The 19,122-nt window shown below is 41.0% G+C and overlaps 1 protein-coding gene across 5 annotated transcripts; it reads right to left on the reverse strand.

Annotated features, from left to right (window-relative positions):
* Positions 1-1,216: 1,216 nt before the first annotated feature.
* On the reverse strand, positions 1,217-18,734 carry CNOT8 (CCR4-NOT transcription complex subunit 8). Of its 5 annotated transcripts, none has more exons than XM_079146066.1 (8): positions 18,377-18,539; positions 17,329-17,520; positions 13,302-13,429; positions 11,615-11,808; positions 9,435-9,596; positions 7,972-8,116; positions 6,222-6,332; positions 1,217-2,668 (listed from the first exon to the last, which is right to left on the reverse strand). In XM_079146066.1, exons 2-8 carry the CDS (start codon positions 17,336-17,338, stop codon positions 2,519-2,521), a joined length of 900 nt encoding a protein of 299 aa, XP_079002192.1. In that variant the 5' UTR covers positions 17,339-17,520; positions 18,377-18,539; the 3' UTR covers positions 1,217-2,518. The 5 variants fall into 5 exon arrangements, with proteins under 5 accessions (XP_079002192.1, XP_079002194.1, XP_079002195.1 ...); XM_079146068.1 differs by having other exon boundaries at positions 13,302-13,508; positions 18,377-18,535; XM_079146069.1 differs by lacking the exons at positions 17,329-17,520; positions 18,377-18,539 and adding an exon at positions 18,604-18,734 and having other exon boundaries at positions 13,302-13,508.
* Between the last annotated feature and the right edge of the window lie 388 nt (positions 18,735-19,122).

Below are 19,122 nucleotides of genomic sequence, written 5' to 3' on the forward strand. Positions count from 1 at the left end.
TGAGTTATCTGACAACACAGGGTAGATTGTAAACTCCAGTGAGGGTAGAGATTGTCTTCTATGTTTTGACCCTAGCAATTGTCTAGTATTTAGTAGGTGCTCAATGAAAATTCACTGACTGAATAAACAAGAAAATTAACTCTTTTTTTTTTTTTTTTTTTTTGGCGGGGCTGGGGATCAAACCCAGGGCCTTGTGCTTGCAAGGCAAGCACTCTACTGACTGAGCTATCTCCCCAGCCCCGAAAATTAACTCATTGATAGCTTCATCTTACAAAGAGCTCTAAACTGACCTCATTCATTCCAGCTTTGGCTTGTGGTTGACAGCCCACCATACCAATTTAACAACACAAATTCAAGAACATCAGGCAGTATCTATAGGACTGAACTACACCCAAAGTTGACCCCTCCACGCCATCCTTTTCTGAGGGTAACCACTTACACACAATGCAAAGCTGTGGCCATTTCTAACAAATTTGTGCTCTTTTGTTAAAACCACTTTACTAATCTCTTACCTCTCCCATGCAGTGACCAGAGCCCTACTCAACAACCCTTCATCTCAGCATTTCTCCTAATGTGTAATTCTGTTCTCAGTTGTAGAAAAGATAAGTCCCTATTTTAATCCAAATTTGGAAGGACATCTGTAAAAGACTTGAGTCACCAGCATGCCAGGGTACCTTGACTATGAACCGATGATTACAGCTTTCCAGATCTTAGGTAGTAGCTTCTTACATGTGACCTCGCTCCCAGCCAAAATTCTAGATCTGCTGGGCACAGTGATACATGCCTATAGTCCCAGCTATTCAGGAGGCCTGAGCCCAGGTGTTCAAGCTTGGCCTGGGCAACAGCAAAACCTGAACTTAATACAAACTTTTAAAATTCTGTATCTGTTCTGGGCTTGTAATTCCACATTTTTGTGCAACAGAAAAGGCTGAAAATAAAGCCATGAGCCAAGTCTAGACTACATGAAGTTCAATATGTCCTAAAGAATTCCATTAATTAGCAATAAGCTAATCCATCACAGATAATGAGTGGCCCCAAAGAATAAAGTTAAATTGGTTTCCTGGCAAAGCCTGACAGCAGGGGGTATGAAGCAGATAATTCTGTACACAGGTGCTCATTAGCAAGTTCCTACCAAGTGCAATGCTTTGTATGTAACACAATAATAAAGGCAAGACCCTCCCATGTCATTCCATCTTTCAAAGACCAAACCTTCATACCGGTGGTTAAAAAAATCTTTATTTTACAAAATTAAAAACATAAATAATATTTACAAGCATCTTAAATACCAGCTTATAATACTTGACATTTTTTTCATTTCAAATTGAGTTTTCCATAAGCTTTTAAAATGCAAGGCTATTCATCCACTTCAGCGAGTTACCGGTTTTTATTTCTGCCATTCCAGAGGTTTTTGGTTTTTTCAAAACTCCATTCTGTAGTCATTCAAAAAAATCACAGTGTACTTTTAAATGGTTAGTTTTAACAAAACAAAACAAAAGTCCTGAGCTTCCTATTCCCATTTGTGGGATATTACTCCAAGAGGTCTCTCTAAGCCAAGTTCCTTGACTGCCCTGTTTATAAGTAACTACTGTAACCTTCTTAAAAAATCACATTCCTGGTACTCATACTAATCCACCTAACTCCTTGCGTTTGCTGAAAGGAAAAACAGGGAAAATGGAGAAGAGGTTGGAGAACACAGATGACCATCTGAAATCAGATTATTAAAAATATAATGTGCGTAAGACCCCAAAATCTGATGTTACTCATTTCCTTCAGGATCGAATTCATTATCTGAAAACTTAAAATGACCTCAGATGATGCATGAGTGAGAGCAAATCTCAGTGGCACAATGGAGCACAGACTTCAAGATACTTGAGTGGTCAACTTAATGTCCAACCTGGAGTTGATCATGAATGAAGGGTGGTAGACAGATTATGTAAAATGTCTTCAAATTTCAGCAACGGGCAATTCATTTCCATATAACAGTACATAAAAGACTACCAAAGTATGAGGAAAGCAAATGTCCTCAAGAAGGGTCAAAAAAGGAAAGGCAAATAAGATGTATAACCCACTTCCCAAGAACACCATTTGCCCTGGAAGCACTCAGCTCAGCTGAGAATCTTAGCAAGAATCTTCCATCAGAGATTAGCAACAAATTTAAAAGAAAAAAAAAAATGACAACAGGTAAGAGTTATATACATTTTACTAGTTTGTTTCAGACTTGTCCTGGATATTTTAAAAAGGTGTCAAATGAGCCCTGGATGCTGGTGGTAGGAGGCAGCTGGAGAGGAGAGGCGTGGGGATGAGGAACAGGGAAGACTCGTTTACAAATTCAGAGCAAACTCCCCTCTTCTGGATCTAAAATAAAGACATCTTCTGTCTTCATTAAAACAAGTCTTTCTGCTCAATGCAGATGGTGGGTACAGTTTGCTCAAGTGTTCTCTCTTGGGGAAGATGAGTACACAGTCAGCACAGGAAGCACCACTCTGAGATCGGGCCCACCCAGCAGAGCCTGCCGCCATCACTGCTGCATGTTGTTGATGATCGCCAGGATGCTCATCTTCTCCTGGGCAGAGTCCACATCCTCATTCTGTTTCTGGGCCACTCCGGTGCCTAGGCCATAGAGCCGGCCACAGTACTTTGCATCATCAATACTGTCCTCAAAAAACAACTGCAGAATAGGACAGAGAACTGCAGTGAGAATCAGGCCAGGAGTCGCGCCAAGTCTAAACACTAGCACACCAACCCCTCAGCTCTCTCAAAATCAAACTAACTTCAGGAAAAAAAAAAAAAAAAAAAAGGCCTCCGGACCTTTTCCGCACATAGTCTTTTCATTCTTCTTTCTCTAAATATATACTGTCTCCGAAGCAAACTTGGACCTCCCAGGAATGTGCTTACTGCCAGGATCCCTGTGCTGTGCTGTTTAGTACCGCTGCCCCTTCTCTTTCACAGGCAAGACAGCCGTTACAAGTTTGGGCTCTGGACTCAGACTGACTCACCTTGTGACATGGCAATGTCATTTCAAGTCCTTTTAAGCCATGGTTCTTATGTATAAAATGGGATGATATAATAAAGTTGTTATGAGGCATGAGATAATGGACACTAAGCACCTAAGCAGGGTATCAACAGTGGCACTACTGGGCAAGATGATTCTTTATTGGGCAGGGGCAATCCAGTGCATCAGGATGTTTAGCAGTGTTCCTCGCCAGCAGCACACCATCCTCCCCCACCAAGTTACGGTGACCCAAAATGTCTACATTACCAAATGTACTGAGGGAGCAAAATCATCCCCAGTTGAGAACCACTGACCTAAAACACTTCTGTTATGGTTTGGATCTTAAATGTTTCCCCCAAAGGTCATACTGAAGCTTGGTCACCAGCCTGTAGTACTACTGGGAGGTGGTGGAACATTAAGAAAGTGGGGCCTAGTGTGAGGAACTAGGTCATTGGGGAAATGCCCTTCCCTTCTCTCTGCTTCTCAGTCGCCATAAAGTGAACAACCTCCCAATAATGCTGGTCTGACATAGGTCCAAAAACAATAGTCAACCAACCATAAACTGAAACCTCCGAAAATATGAGCCAAAATAAACTCTTCATCCTTTTAAGTTGATTGTATCAGGTATTTCATCACAGCAATGAAAAGCTAACTAACACAGAAAGCTGATAACTGTTCCTCACAATATGGATCAGAGTCTTTGGAACTGGTTTGCAGGAGGAAATTGGAAAAGTACAGGAAAAAGGCTAGAGAAAGCCTAGATTGCTAGAAGTGGAGATTAATGGGCAATTCTGGTGGGAGCCCAGAAGACCAAAATGCTGATGGGAATGCAGACAGTAAAGGCTGTGCTAATGAGGTTTCAGAGAAATGAAGACTCTGTTGGGAAATGGATTCAAGTTCATTTGTATTACATTCTGGCTAAGAACTTGTCTCCATTTTGTCTGTGCCCTGAAACTTTATAAGAGGCTGAGTTTAATGATGAAAGACAAGTTTATATGACAGAGAAAACTGCGAGAAAGCACAGCATTGATACTGCTGGCTTTTTTTAGCCAGATCTACAGTGAGAACTGAGCAAAAATCAGAAAAGATCTGGAAAACTTGCAATCTGTCCAGAAAAGACGTCCATTTAAAGCTGGGGCAAAGGAGAATGTGGTTACCAAAAAGATTAGTGCCATTAAAAGGAAGCAAAATACTTAGCACTAGAACAATAGGAAAGATGCCTTGAGGACATCTCAGGAATCAGCAAGATTCCACCTAAAGCAGACTCAAAGATTTGAGAATAGACCCCAGAGTTCCCCGCTAACAGAGGTGCCTATGAATTGTTTTTCTTATTTCCTTTGTTCAGCTATCATAGCACTAAAGCTGTTGCAGCTGTGATTCAAATGAACCCAGGTTCAAATGAACCCAGGAAGAGCTCAGGCTAGCCATAAACCTTGGCAGAGTCCATGTGATGCTGACTTTGCATGCACAATGCAAGAGTTATGGTATCACAAAGGCTTCTACCAAGATTTCAAAGGAGGGGGCTGGGGAGATAGCTCAGTTGGTAAAGTGCTATCTCCTTACAAGCACAGGGCCCTGGGTTCGATCCCCAGCACAGGAAAAAAAAAAAAAGATTTCAAAGGAAAGCCTGGGAACCAAGCAGTGTATGGCAGGGTCGAATGCCTGCAAGCAGCCCCTGACACATGAAGGTGTGATACATGAATTTGTGACAGTAAAGCCAAAGATGCAATGGAGGTCCCAGGAAGTTAGATGCCCAAAACAGGAAACATCTGCTCAGGGAGACCACAAACTGTCTACCAAGGGAAGCTACAGGCTACAAGAAGAACCAGCCCAAAAGTGGCCACATGGTCTGTAGCCATGACAGCACAGCTGCCCAAGTTCTTTGGAACTCATGTCATGCCACCCTGTGCACAGGATGCTGGACATAGAACTATAGGATTTAATGTTAGCCCTGCTCGTTCTCAGTCTTGGTTTGGATTAGTCCTTCCCTTTCCTATGCCCCTATTTCTCCCTTCTGGAATGGGCATGTTTACCTTATGCCATTTTATCTTGGAACTATGTACTTTAGTTTATTTATTTTTACAGGGACTAAAAGCTGAGTTTGCTTTAAGTCTTGGGAGATTTTGAACATTGAGTTTGGAGCAATGCTGGAAATACAAGAATCTGAGAATTCTTGGAGATGGACTGGATGCATTTTGCATTGTAAGATGGACACGAGTCTTTGGTGATTAAACACAGAATGTTACAGCTTAGGTCCTGAATGTCCTCCAAAGGCCATGTGCTGAAAGGCTTGGTCCCCAGCATGTGACATTTCTGGGAGGTGGTACACCTTTAGGAGGTGAAGCCTACTGGAAGTAAGTTAGACTTCTAGGGATGCCCTTGAAGGGGATACTGGGACTCTGGCCCCTCCTTCTCCCTGCTTCCCAGCCACCAGGAGGTGCACAGACCTCCTCCACCACCCTCTCCCAGAGTGTGCCTCACCACAGGCCCAAAACCAACAAAGTCAATAACGATGGGCTGAAACCTCTGAAACCGTGAGCCAAAACTGACTTCTCTACCTTTAAGTTGAATATCTCAGGTATTTTATCACAGTGAATGAAAGCTGACTAACACAACTTCCCAGAACATAGTTAACAGTTGTGGTTTACGATTAGGAATAACAAAAAGGAAATGTATCAATCTAAGTCACTTCTCAAAGGTGTCAATAAAATCATTTTCATTTTTCAATTTTTCAAAGCAGTTTCTCACTCCTCTATCTCTTCAAATATATTTTAAAACTTACTCAAGTGGGTAAGAAATCAAAGGAAATATTCAGTGTTTATTAGGAGCTATAGTAAACTCAATATACTTAACAATTAACAGAATTCAGCAATAAATAAATGAGTGGTCTAACAAATGTATCCCTATTCTTGAAATAAGAAAAGCAAACAACTGAAAGGATTAGAGCAGCAAGGAACACCAAATATACTCTGGACTTGAGTATGCTTAAGAACACTTGAGTATTCTGAAGTGGTTCCCTCTCAAACTACATTTGATTATGTTGGCACACCATAATAAACAAAAACAACTGCTCTCAGAATGGCCACTGACTTCCAACAGAAACTACAAAGGTTTGATAAACTCAGCCCACAAAGATCTCCAACCTCCTCAGCCTTCAGCAAGTTAGTTGCCAATCCACTTCTAAATAGCAAATCCCTTCAGAGAGGTCCTCGTAGTCAAAGAGTGTTACCTCTTTCATCCTGAAGAATGCCATTCCCGTCAGCAGTGAGTCTGAGCCTGCCTGGTGCTGCCTTCCAATTCTCTGCAAATCCAACTGATCAGCAACTTCCTGAAGACCTCCCTGGAGATGTCCAGAAAACAGTATTACAGACCCAAACCTGCCCTACTGCATTCAACCAAGTTCACTCTCGAGTTCACTTTATTATGGTGGCAAAAGTGAGGCCATTTACTTAATAGGCCTCCCAATACTCTTTTTGGTCCTTAACTCTTTCCTTCCCTCCAACTGATACACTGTGTTACATTCTGGTTTTGGGTCCTTTCTTTACTACATTTTTAACATAGAAAAAGATTAAAGAAATGATAAATGCTGATCCAATTCTAGACAGCAAATCTCTTCTGCCAACTATTCATTAGGGTAGTGACTTCTTGAACTTTTAGGGTCAAGAACCCTCTGAGAGGAATTATTTTTAAAAGAAGGGATGTAGAAGATGATGAAACACAAACACAGGCTTTTCAGACTTTCTGCCAAGCCTGTGGCACTTTATCATTAATTTCTAGATTATCTGGGGAAAGGGGAGTGAAGTTTCAGAGGTCAAAGGCCTTGACCCTTTTTGTGTGTCTTTTATATATATTTCTTGGTGTCCACTATCAGGAAAGTTAGTTGAGGGGAGGTCTGTAAACTCTCACTTTATGTTTTCTGTATTCCATAATGTTTCTTTACTCTTGAGGAGCTTGACTTTATGAGAAATTAGGGGGCTTGAGTCATTAAGTATTTTGTATTAAGGCAATAAGAATTCATATATGAATGGGGTATTTTACCAGTTAAGACTATTTAAGAGTTGAGCCGGGTGCAGTGGCACACACCTGTAATCCCAGCAGCTCGGGAGGCTGAGGCAGGAGAATCGTAAGTTCAAAGTCAGCCTCAGCAACTTAGCAAGGCCCTAAGCAATGCAGCAAGACCCTGTCTCTAAATAAAATATAAAAAAGGACTGGAGATGTGGGTCGGTGGTTAAGTGCCCCTGGTTCAATCTCTGGCACTAAAAAAACACAAAAAAACAAAACTATTTAAGGGTCGATTATTTTTTTAAAGAAAGAACAAACCCTTTTTTTACATACATGTTTTTTGTTTTTATCTTGGGGCAGGGGTTTGGTTTTGGTGATCAATCCTTGGGCCTCACACATGCTAGGCAAGTGCTCAATCATGGAACTACACCCAGATCCTTTCTTTCTTTTCTTTTTTTTTTTTTTTTTTTTTTTTTGAGTTTTGTATCAGGGTTTTACTAAATTACCCAGGGTGGTCTTCAACTTGTGATCCTCCTGGATCCCAGTAGCTGGGATTACTGGCATGTGCCTTTTCTCCTGATTCTTTATGTTGTCTTAAAAACCTAACTTGTGGACATTAAAAAAAAAAAAAAAAAAAAAAAGAACCTTCTGAAAATCTAGGACGGTACAGAGCCCATCTCAAATACACTGAACATACACCTCATGTTGCCAGTTATTTCACTAGTTTTATGGGCCTCAGGTGAAGAGCACTGCCTTGCTGCCTCAGGATGAGAGAAACAGAGAACTCCCTTCATGTGCAGGTCACCCTGCATGGACAACTGCCACACAAAATCCTGTACCAATCAGTTCTGTGTGAAACCCTATCTAGCAGAATGCTGGCACCTACCAGACACTAAAGGATGCATGCAGAACACACAGCAACAAAGCAAAATTTTCTGTTTTTCCTCTTAGCTAATATTGATAAAAATATAGTATACCTTAAGATTTTTGCAACTCTTCATCAGGTATTTCACATCATAAATAGATGGAAAGAAAAGATTCAGAATATGAAAGAATTCATGTTCTTCTTCTGGCAAACGAGAATCTGTGAGCAACTTCACCATGTAGCCAAAATCATAGCCACTACAAGAGAGAATAAAGCAAGGAAATTAAAAAAAAAGCAGCAGTTATCAGATCCCAATGGTCAACCACTTTAAAATGCTATCTTATGTTAGGAGCTTTCAATCTCCCAAAATAGTATGCCCTATTGTACTGTGAACTTTCTACTAAGTAACATATAACAGGCTACTGTGGAACATATACAACAGAACCCAAGGATTTATAAATGTGGATTTTGTTGGGGGTGGGAGGGTGGTACCAGGGATTAACTCAGGGGCACTTTACCACTAAACCACACCCTCAGCCCTATTTTATATTTTATTTAGAGACAATCTCACTGAGTTGCTTAGTACCTCACTTTTGCTGAGGCTGGCTTTGAACTTGCAGTCCTCCTACCTCAGCCTCCAGAGCGACTGGAATTACAGGCAAGGGCCACTGCACCCAGCATAAATGTGGATTTTATTCATCAAAAATCTAAAAGTCCCAGGTGTGGTTATGCATGCCTGTAATTCCAATGGCTCAGGAGGCTGAAATAGGAGGATTGCAAATTCAAAGCCAGCCTTAGCAACTTAGGGAGGCCCTAAGCTGCTCAGGGAAACCCTGTCTCAAAATATGAAAAAGGGCAGGGGATGTGGCTCAGTGGTTGAGTGCCCTTGGGTTCAATCCCCAGTACCAAAAATTAAAAATAAAATAAATAAATAAATAAATGCAAAAGTATTGAAAAGGTAAAATATACTTCCTAACAGGAATCTGCATTTTCAATATTTGGAAAACTCCAAGACAATTGAAAAGACAACCAACTGTGTAATCCTTTCCAACCTCCATCTTTCCACTTGGAAAGACACCCACTGATGGCCAAATGATGGGTCCAATACTGTGTAAAACAAACCAGTATGAGCACTGGTGTTCAGTGTTTTCTGAAAAAGTGAAACATAAGTATCATTTTCCTTTTCTCTTTAGTACTGGGGACTGAAGCCAGGGGTACTCTACTACTGAGCTACATCCCTAGCCCTTTTTATTTTTATTACTGAAGCAGGGTCTAAGTTGCCCACGTTAGCCGTGAATTTGCAATCCTCCTGCCTCAGCCTCCGGAGTAGCTGGGATTACAGGAATGCACTAGTGCCCAGGTACGATTTTCAACTTCTAACTGCTACTGATGAACAGAACAGAGCCAAGAGAACTGCAAAAATAACTAAGAACTCACTCAGTTGGTAGAGTGTTTGCCTTGCAAGCACAAGGTCATGGGTTCAATCCCCAGCACCAAAAAAAAAAAAAAAAGAATTCAATGCTCTGCTATAGTGTAGCCCAACACCAAGAAAGATACACATTCTCTGGAACTGACCTGTGAAATGAAAGCCATTTGACATTGTCACAAAGAACCACTCCTGATGTCATAAGCAGCTCTGCAAAGTGCAGCGTGTCAATACCTTCCTCTTCATGCTTCTGAAATTGTAGTCCTGAGTTAGCAAGGAGGTCTATGGAATCCTGGGAGTACATGTCCTCTCTGAAAAACAAAGTGTTCTCCTAATTAGTTGGTGGATCATGAAACAAGTAGTAGGCAACAAGAGTGCCACCAACTTATATTTATAGTATACGTATTCTTGAAATACTTTTCATAATTTAAAAATAGATCATTCGGGGCTGGGGTTGTGGCTCAGTGGTAGAGCGCTTGCCTGGCATGTGTGAGGCCCTGGGTTCAACCCTCAGCACCACATATGAATAAATTGATTAAATAAAGGTCCACTGACAACTAAAAAATTATTTAAAAAAAATAGATCCTTCATTTCGTCTAGTACTCCAGCAAGCATATAAAGCAGAAAATCTTATTTCTGTGACAGATAAAAAAATAGAATTTTGCCCCAGCTAAATGTCCTGATTACAAAAGCTCCAAATTTCCTCTTTAAAAAAATACATATTAATGTTGATATAATTCTACCCTACAGAAATAACTTTTTTTAGTACTATTTTTCTCTAACTACACATATATAGCTACATTCCTATATCTATGTACGACAGATTACCTTTCCAAATCAATACTCAATAACATCCTTTTTAACCGTGGCATAATATTCCACTGTAAAGCTATATTCATCAATTTAAATACAGTAATATTTATAATACCACAACATACAAAAATAAGAAAATATATTAAGCTAAATAACTTCTTTTTAACTAGATTTCACATTGTTTCCAGATATAATTGCACGAAATAATCATAAAGAAAACCACTTTAATCTTCAAAGATTCAATCACTTCCTAAAATTATCTGAACCTCAGAGATTTTGTAACATGAATAACAGTCAAAAAATTATTCTTAACTATCATGTGTACCTAATGACCAGTTTAACAAAGCAGTATTAAAGAAATAGGACCTGATAAAAAATACACTTAACACTAGCTCATACAATCAGCAAAATGACAGCCTCGATATTTTTTCCTTAAAAAATAGACATTTCAAGGTTCCTCCATGTGGAGCATGAATCAGAACTTCATTCCTTTTCATAAAATAATAACATTATTTCACATGGACATACCACTTTTTATTTATCCATTTGACAAGTCATAGACATTTGGATTATTTCCTTTTGGGGCTATTATGAAAAATGTGCTATGAAAATTTACATACAAGTTTTTGCATGAATAAGTTTGCACTTCTCTTGAGCATAAACCTAGCAGTGGAACTGCTGGGTCATGTGGCAACTCTTTAACTTTTTGAGGAACTGTCAATTATCCAAAATAGTCCAAAGATTTCTACATTTCCCAACAGCAATGTATAAGGATTCTACCATATCGACACTTTCTCCAACACTCAATTATGTTATGCTGAATTCTGTTAATCATTAAATATTATTCTAAGCCATATCTTTTTGACTATAGCCACTCCAGTAGGTGTGAAGTAGTGTGGTTTTGATTTGACTAATTATGTTGAACATCCTTTCCTGGGCTGACTGGCCCTTTAGAAAGATAGGGGAAAACCCCTATTCAGATCATTTGTCATGTGTGTGTTTTTTTTGTTTTTGTTTTTGTTTGATACTGGGATTGAGTGAGCCCAAGAGTGCTTAACTACTGAGCCTCATCCCCAGCCCTTTTGATTTTTTGAGACAGGGTCTCACTAAATTGCCTAGGGTCTTGCTAATTTGCCATCCTTCTGCCTCAACTGCCTCAATAGCTGGGGTTACAGGCATGCAGGCATGAACCACCATGCCTGGCACCAATTTTTAATTGAGTTGTCTTCTTTTTTTTTGGTGCTGGGGATTGATTACATCTAGGGTTCATGCTACGCAAGTTTCTACCACTGATCTACACTCTCAGACCAACGTTGTCTTTTATGTTAAGTTTTAAGAATTCTTTAAGGGGGACTTTATTTTCTAAGATTCCCTATTCCATTCTCTATTTTGTCCAACATCTAGCTGGGTTCAGTAGAAACAAAACTTAAAATTAGTAAAAATCAACAAGAAATCACAGTCTGCAGTGATAATAACAGATCAACAAGTAACACTGAGAAATGTCTCAGAAACTTACGTAAGGTTGAATTTGAAATTGAACTGCCAAGTATTGATTCCAGAAGGATATTCTCCCTTCTCATTTGTAAATGTAAGGCCCAGCTGGATAATTTTTAAAAGGTCAACATTGCACCGCAGAAGTTGATACTGGTAATCTATCGAACTACGAAATTCACCAATTGGTCGTACCACAACACCAGGAAATTCTGTGTCCTAGAAAAGGAAAAAGCCTCTCATTAGGTTTCACAAATTAATAATTCAGAAATTAAAATTTACACAAATAAAATTTTGCTTCAATTTATAAAAGTTATATGATAAGCCCAACACTTGGGCACAATCTTTTAAAATAGTGATCTTTTGATATCTACTGAAAAAGCACTAGAACCATAAAGCTTTGCACAACTATTTAAAAATCCTAGGCAGCTGCATGCAGTGGCCCATGCCTGAATCCCAGTTATTCCAGAGGTTGAGGCATAAGGATTACAAATTCAAGGTGAGCCTTAACAACTTACTGAGGCCCAGTCTCAAAATAAAAAATAAAAGGGCTAGAGATACAGCTCAATTATAGAGCACCCCTGGGTTCAGTTCCCAGTAGTGCAAAAAATAAATAAATAAATAAACAAACAAACAACTAAGGTAAGATGTAGAAGCAGTTAATTGATTAACTGCAGACAGTTAATCAATTAAGAACATTCTAGATTGATAGTTAATATATAAATTAAAATAGACTACAGGGAAGTGAAATAGTCTTTCAGAAAAAAATAACAAAACACCACATTTTCTTTGAATAAAAAGACTAAACAGAGATCACAGAATTCTGAATACCAGGCTGAAGACTTGATGATATAGCTGGAGGCAGTGGCACACGCCTGTAATCCCAGTGGCTGGGAGGCTGAGGCAGGAGGATCAAGAGTTTAAAGCCAGCCTTAGCAACAGTGAGATACTAAGCAACTCAGTGAGGTGAGACTGTCTCTAAATAAAATACAAAATAGGGCTGGAGATGTGGTTGAATGCCCCTGAGTGCAATCCCCAGTACCCAAAAAAAAAAAAGATAATGATATTACCTCTAAAACACAAGTCACAAGTAACTAATATAAAAGAATAAACCAAGCTAGCTATGAAAACGGTAACAAGTAATGGGCCCTGGAGTAAAATAGGCACATGCCTCTTACAGGAGACATTACCAAAATACCCTTTCCTCTCCAGCCACTGGATATCAAGGAGGAATACCAAATCTACATATTTTTTCCAGAGATGCCAGAAATCTGGAATTTAAGTGAGGGCTCATGATTTTTAAATGCTAGCAACAAATTTTTGAAGACACTATAGTCAACTTCATCCTATCAGTGGACCAGATACACCCTGTGGGCTGACTCAACTTCTGCTTTAAAGAGTTTTCAGAGTAACACTACAGAAAAATCTAAGATACTAGAGATTACATCCTCCTCAGAGACACTGTTCACCCTCGTGCTTCATAAAAACAACAAGGGCTGGGAAGATAGCTCAGTTGGTAGAGTGCTTGTCTTGCAAGCACAGGCCCTGGGTTCGATCCCCAGCACTGCCAAAAAAAAAAAAAAAAAAACACCTCCATGCAGTTTAACTTACCAAGACTTTACTGAAATATAATTTTTTTTTTCCAAAATCTCACATTAAACATTCCTTAAGTCCAAACAAGAAAGTGAATCAAGTAGAATAGAGCTCCTTACCATTGCAATATAACTGTAACTGAGCACGATTTCTCGGATCTTCCTCATCTCTTCTTCTAGATTGCTGGCCCAGACTTCGCAGATAACCTGGCTATTCTCTACAAGTGCTGCAGGCATCCTGAAGAAACCTGAGAAGTCACTTTTAGCTAACTATGTGAGAAGGTAATCCAGACAATGCTTGATCTGATCACCAATGTTTGATCTGATCTAGATTTAAAAACATATTTTGAAATCTATTAAGTTAGTACAGTAGTATGTCGACAAAACAAAAACATCGACATTTTGCCATGCCTTCATTAGTTTAAGCTAAAATGAGAACATCAGCATATTTATTTTTCATTTTATGTAACAAGAAAGCTTTCCTTTGTCAAGACAGACAAACATGAGCACATACACACACACACAATTTTGTTAACCTGAAGAAACTAAAGTTATTGAAGGATATATACCCAAGCTGCCCTTCAGCACAGAATTGAAAACACTTTAAACCAGTTTTCAGCACTCTGCAGACTATCTAAAGACTAAACTAGTCCCTTGGTCTACAAAATATGCCCTTTTCCGTGACTTTGACATCACTTTGGAAAGAGAGCAAATCATGGAAATATTTCTTAAAGAATCACTTTAGACCTTTAAATGCACATGAGATCTCTGAAAGCCTAAAATAACACAGACCTAAACTCTCACACTCAAGGATCCACACTCGTGTCTTTACACCTGTGATGACTAAGGACATGGGACAACTCCTTGCATTCCCCAAGAAAGGAAATTATTTTTCCCCACAATCCAAGTCAAATATGACTGGAGACAATTAAATCTTTAGAGTTATGCAACTAGATTATGAAGGGTAGGATTTAAACAGTAAAAACTAATTTTACTTGCTAATTTGAAACCTTAACGACCACAATGAAAATCAAAATTTGTTACTAATGTCTAGTTTTAAACACATAATATTGTCTAAAAAAAACTAGCAATTTAACAGTAAGAAGAAAGGCTGTCAGGTATAAATAATTTATGGTGTGCTTCCAGGATGAAACTGGGGAAGAGAAACATTCTAAAGACAAAATTAAATATCATGTGGCCTCAGGGTAATACTGTTACTACAACAAATGCCAAAGGAGAGGCTTCAGTGATAGAGCTCATGTTTAACATGCTCAAGGTCCTGGATGGATCCCAACACCACAAAAAAACTCAAAAAGCATATTATGGCCAGGTCCAGTGCACCACACCTGTAACTCCAGCAACTCAGAGAGCTGAGCCAGAGGATCACTAGTTCGAGATTGACAGATGACATACAGACATGAATGGTTGGAACATGGGATTAAGGGAATAATTCTGTAAAATGGGCCCACTGGGCTGACCCCCCCACACACACACCTGTTTTCTTTTCCAAAAAGCAATTTATCTACAAACCTATTTGGCTTAAATGGACTGAATATATCACATTTCTCAGCAAACTACCTGTCATCTGCAGGAGAATGCAGTCCCAAAGTAATGTCAATAAGAAGAGTACAAATTACTTTGAAGTAGAGGGAGGAACTTTTGTGACCCTTTCACAGACCAGACCCCAGAATTCAGGGAAATAAGGATAATAACCCCTAACCATAAAATCTGTTAAGAACGGATTCCAATCACAATTGGTCAGAATAGGCCAAAGTGACCTACAGTGGTCATGGCAGTAGGGACTTGAAAGTCTGATGTCATTCTGCTCTTAAGAGGCGTGTTGGAGTTGTGGTTCAGTGGAAGAGCGCTTGCTGAGCATGTGCAAAGCACTGGGTTCTATCCTCAGCACCACATAAAAATAAATAAAATAAAGGTATTGTGTTTATCTACAACTAAAAAATAAAAAATAAAAAAATAAAAAAATTCAAGAGGCGGACCTGAGCAAGACTCTGGAAACTTCTCCAAGAGCTCAATAACTGGAACGCAGTCATCTGAGAGAACACAATCTCCCTTGAGAGTATTCCCTTTCCCTTTTCCCATCCCTACAATAAACTTCTGCCTGTTACTCTGAACAACCTGTCTGAAATCTTTCTGACTTGATTACAAGAACCTGCAATTGAAAGAGGGCCTTCTTGCTGCCTCAGTATCCCAGAAGGCCCCAGCCCTATAATAAGATCATCCTGAGCAACATAACAAGACCTCATCTTAAGGGAAAAAAAAAAAAAAAAAAAAAAAGAGACCGACTTAGAAGCTTATTCTAAGGGCCTTTACTTTTAAGGCAAGCTCATCACATGGACCCAAGAACACAATATAATAGTGGGTTCAAGTGTATGTATTCAGGGCAATTTCCTAGAAACAACAAAATGAAAGTGAATGGTTTCCAAAGGGCAGAGTAAGAAAAATCTTTGCTTTCTTAAGACTGGCAAATGGAACAATGAGAATCAGGAACAAAACAAAACTGTCACTCTCAAACAGCAGGAAAACAATGTACTGCTTTGTCAACAGTCCTTTAAGAACACTTATTCAAGGCATCCTACACTTATACATGTTTTTCTGAAATTATACTTATTAAACTTAAGTAGACTATATGGTACCTCCCCAACAAATACAGGGAGAAACTTCTTAGAATCCATTTATTCTCTTGTTTTTGTTCTACTAAAAGCTAATAAATTAACTGATAAAAACAGCAGCAAAAACAGAAGTTCACACTGAATATGGAAGAATTCCACTATCAGACCATAATTAAGAACATGCTGGGAGTCAGAATTTTAGATTTCTAACCATGCTTATGATTTTTCCCTGCAAAAGAAGTTAAAACTATTTTCTATCCCCATTTAATGTTAAATCAGTGCCCTTCCTACTTCCCTCACAGAAAAATGTACTTCCTTTCTGATGTCATTTCAAAAACAACTTCTTTAGGGGAAGTGGATATCAGTCTGGGGCTTTTGAGAGAGGTTTCCACTCAAGCAAAAAGCAAAAGTAACAAAAGAGAAATAGACCAAAAAAAAAAAAGGAATAAAGAAAAAAACTTGGCCTCCATTTACCAAATTGTTATAAAAATGCTCACCACTGTAAAATTAAAGTTGCCATTGTTATACATATCTGACAAACGGGGACCACACAAGAGAACATTGGCAAAGGCAAGACAAGAGGATCAGGAGGATCACAAATTTGAGACCAGCCTCAACAACTTACCAAGGCTCTCCGCAATTTAGGGTGACAGGAGATCCTGTCTCAAAATAAAAAATAAGGACTGGGGATGTAGCTCAGTGGTAAAGTGCCCCTGGAAAATCCCCAATACCCAAAAAAAAAAAAAAAAAAAAAAATCTGCAAGACAATCTTTAGCTAGAAAATCTGTAGGGAAATAGGTAATAGCTTGCAAGTCCCTAAATGGGCCATTCCAAAACAAGAGAAATCACTCAATGGACATTTAACTTAGCAAGTCAAATTATTGTATGTAATGTCCAAAAAAGGAGAGAGAAAATAGCGACTTAATACCAGCAACTGGCCTGCCACTTTCCACTCAGTAAACACCTGCTCCAAAATGAGCCTGAGACAGGAACCACAAACATGCTGTTCTCTTGGGTATATCTTCCTCCTTTTAAGCGTCTCAACGCCAGCATTTCACAGGCAGAGTGACTCCGTGCCTTCCAAATATTTGTATAGCACAACCCCTTAAAGGTAACCTAAGTACTTCATGTGGGTTACAACCAAAGCAACAGTAACAACTTTCACAGCTGAAGGAAAATCTGACCGTGTTGGATATACTCAGAAATAAAATGGCAATCACAAACTTCGCATCTCCCTAAGGAATTTTTAAAGAAAATGCTGATTTTGATCATTTGCGATGTTTGCCTCACAGGCTGACATCAAAACCTGACGCCCTCATGAGGAGCTACGTATGAAACTTTAAAAGAAAAATGTGGGGCTGGGGGGATAGCTCAGTCGGCAGAGTGCTTGCCTTGTAAGCACAAGGCCCTGGGTTCGATCCCCAGCACCCCCCCCACCCCCCCGCAAAAGAAAAGAAAAAAGTCTTCGCAGGCAGACACACAACACACAATTACCAAGCTCCCTGCCCTGTGCTGACCTGCAGTCATCTGTTCAGACCGCTCCTGATGATCTGTAAACTCCTAAACAGAGTTCCTTACTCATCCAGGAAAGCTCTGAAGAGCAACTAATGATAAAGCCAGCGGCAAGTTTCCTCTGCGAGCAGTCCAGAGTAGCAGGCTTGCTTGGGAAAAGTACATTTATACTCTTTTTGTTTTTTCTGGGTTTTAGCCTGTGTGCAAGGAAAAAAATAAACATCACTTCGCTAGACCGAACCTCCCTAGAGAGCACTGAACAAAGGCTTTGCCGCGCGTAGACAGTTGGAAAAGGAAGTAGATGCACGGTACAAGAAATGGCACCAGGGTCCGCGCTAACCTCCGTCTCCGAAACAGTGTCCGAAGACGCTGCCCAGAAAACCGCATTCGACCAGGTCTAAGACGACCGAGTGCTCCAGCACTGTGCACTCCAAAATGGCTCTGGTTCAGAAAGCCAAAGAACTGGAAAGAAAAGAGGTGAGGCCGCAAGAACTAAGGAGGCGGGCCGGCGAGTTAGAAGGGGGAGGCCCGCCAAGTTCCAAACTCAGGTCCTCTCCCGACTCCCGTAATCACTCCCTTCCCGTTCAGGGTCACCCTTCCACTTCGAACCATACTCTCCCACTCACGCCGCCGCCCCGCTTCTAGCACCTCATTCCTTTATTTTTTTTTTTCTCCCTTGGTTAAGGCAAGGATATTAAAATTACAGGCCTTAGGCCAGACAAGCCTACGCTCACGTACTAGCGGTGTGGCTTTGAACAAAGTACTTAACCTCTTACGCCTCAGTTTTCCCACCCTGTAAAATGGGTCTGACAGTAGGCAGCTCGGAAGACTGCAGTAGTGGCTAAGTAGAACGAAGGCTATCGAGTGCTCGGTGAAGTCCTGGCACGCACCTTGAGGACAGGACTGTTGTGTCGTGCTACTACTACCGTTCGACGGGCTTCCTCCCCTTCTCAAGAACCTTGCCCGTCACACACGCCCCCACTCCGCTCCCACCCACAGGCCCCGACCTCCTCCCACACAGTCATCCGCCCGGTCGGGAGGGGTCCGACTTACCCTGACTGGCAGGGCCCGCTAAGCGCGGGCTGGCGGGCAAACCCCAGCAGCAGTAGCGCCAGCGGCAACCAAGCCCTTACCCGGAGTTCTCCTCCCTCTGCCCCGGATCTGTTCCTAGAACCGAGCGGGCCAGTGAGATAGGCGCTCTCGTGCCCAGAGCGGCCTTACGTACCGTCCACCCAACAACCTGGCTCTGCCACTCTATCCGCCCGATCCTCCCGACTCGCCTGCTCTCCTGCGTCACTCTAGGCGCGAGCGCGCGCCCGATCACGCCGGCTCCTCCCTCTTTGCGCGCCGCCGCCTTTCCGTGCGAGTTCTCAGTTGGTGAGCTAGCAGGTAGCACTGCGCAGGCGCAGGATCAGTCGCGCGCGCGCGCGCGCCGCGCAGTCAAAAAGGTGGGGTGGGGCGGCCCTGGAAGACGCTTGCGGAGGACGGCTCGCTCTAGTCCGAGCAATTAGCTGCGCGGGCTCTACTCAATTTTGATCTCTATTTAGCTTGTCCTTCCGCACGCCCAAGAAAAAGGCGTGGCCTAGAACTAGTCCCCCCCCAGGGGGCGTGGCCCAGGAAGACCTAAAACCGCGGGACGGGCGTGGCCCGCCTAACCAAATCCCCCAAATTGCAGTGCCCTATCCAGCTTTAAAGAACCGTTAAAATCCTTGGCAGGAGGGGATCTAGGGAAGTTTGTGGGGTGTAGCCTGATCCCGCCTTCTGTATTAATGCAGCTCCGGGGCCCCTGAGAAAACATC

This window comes from Sciurus vulgaris (assembly GCF_902686455.1).
Source record: "Sciurus vulgaris genome assembly, chromosome: 6".
NCBI lineage: Eukaryota > Metazoa > Chordata > Mammalia > Rodentia > Sciuridae > Sciurus > Sciurus vulgaris.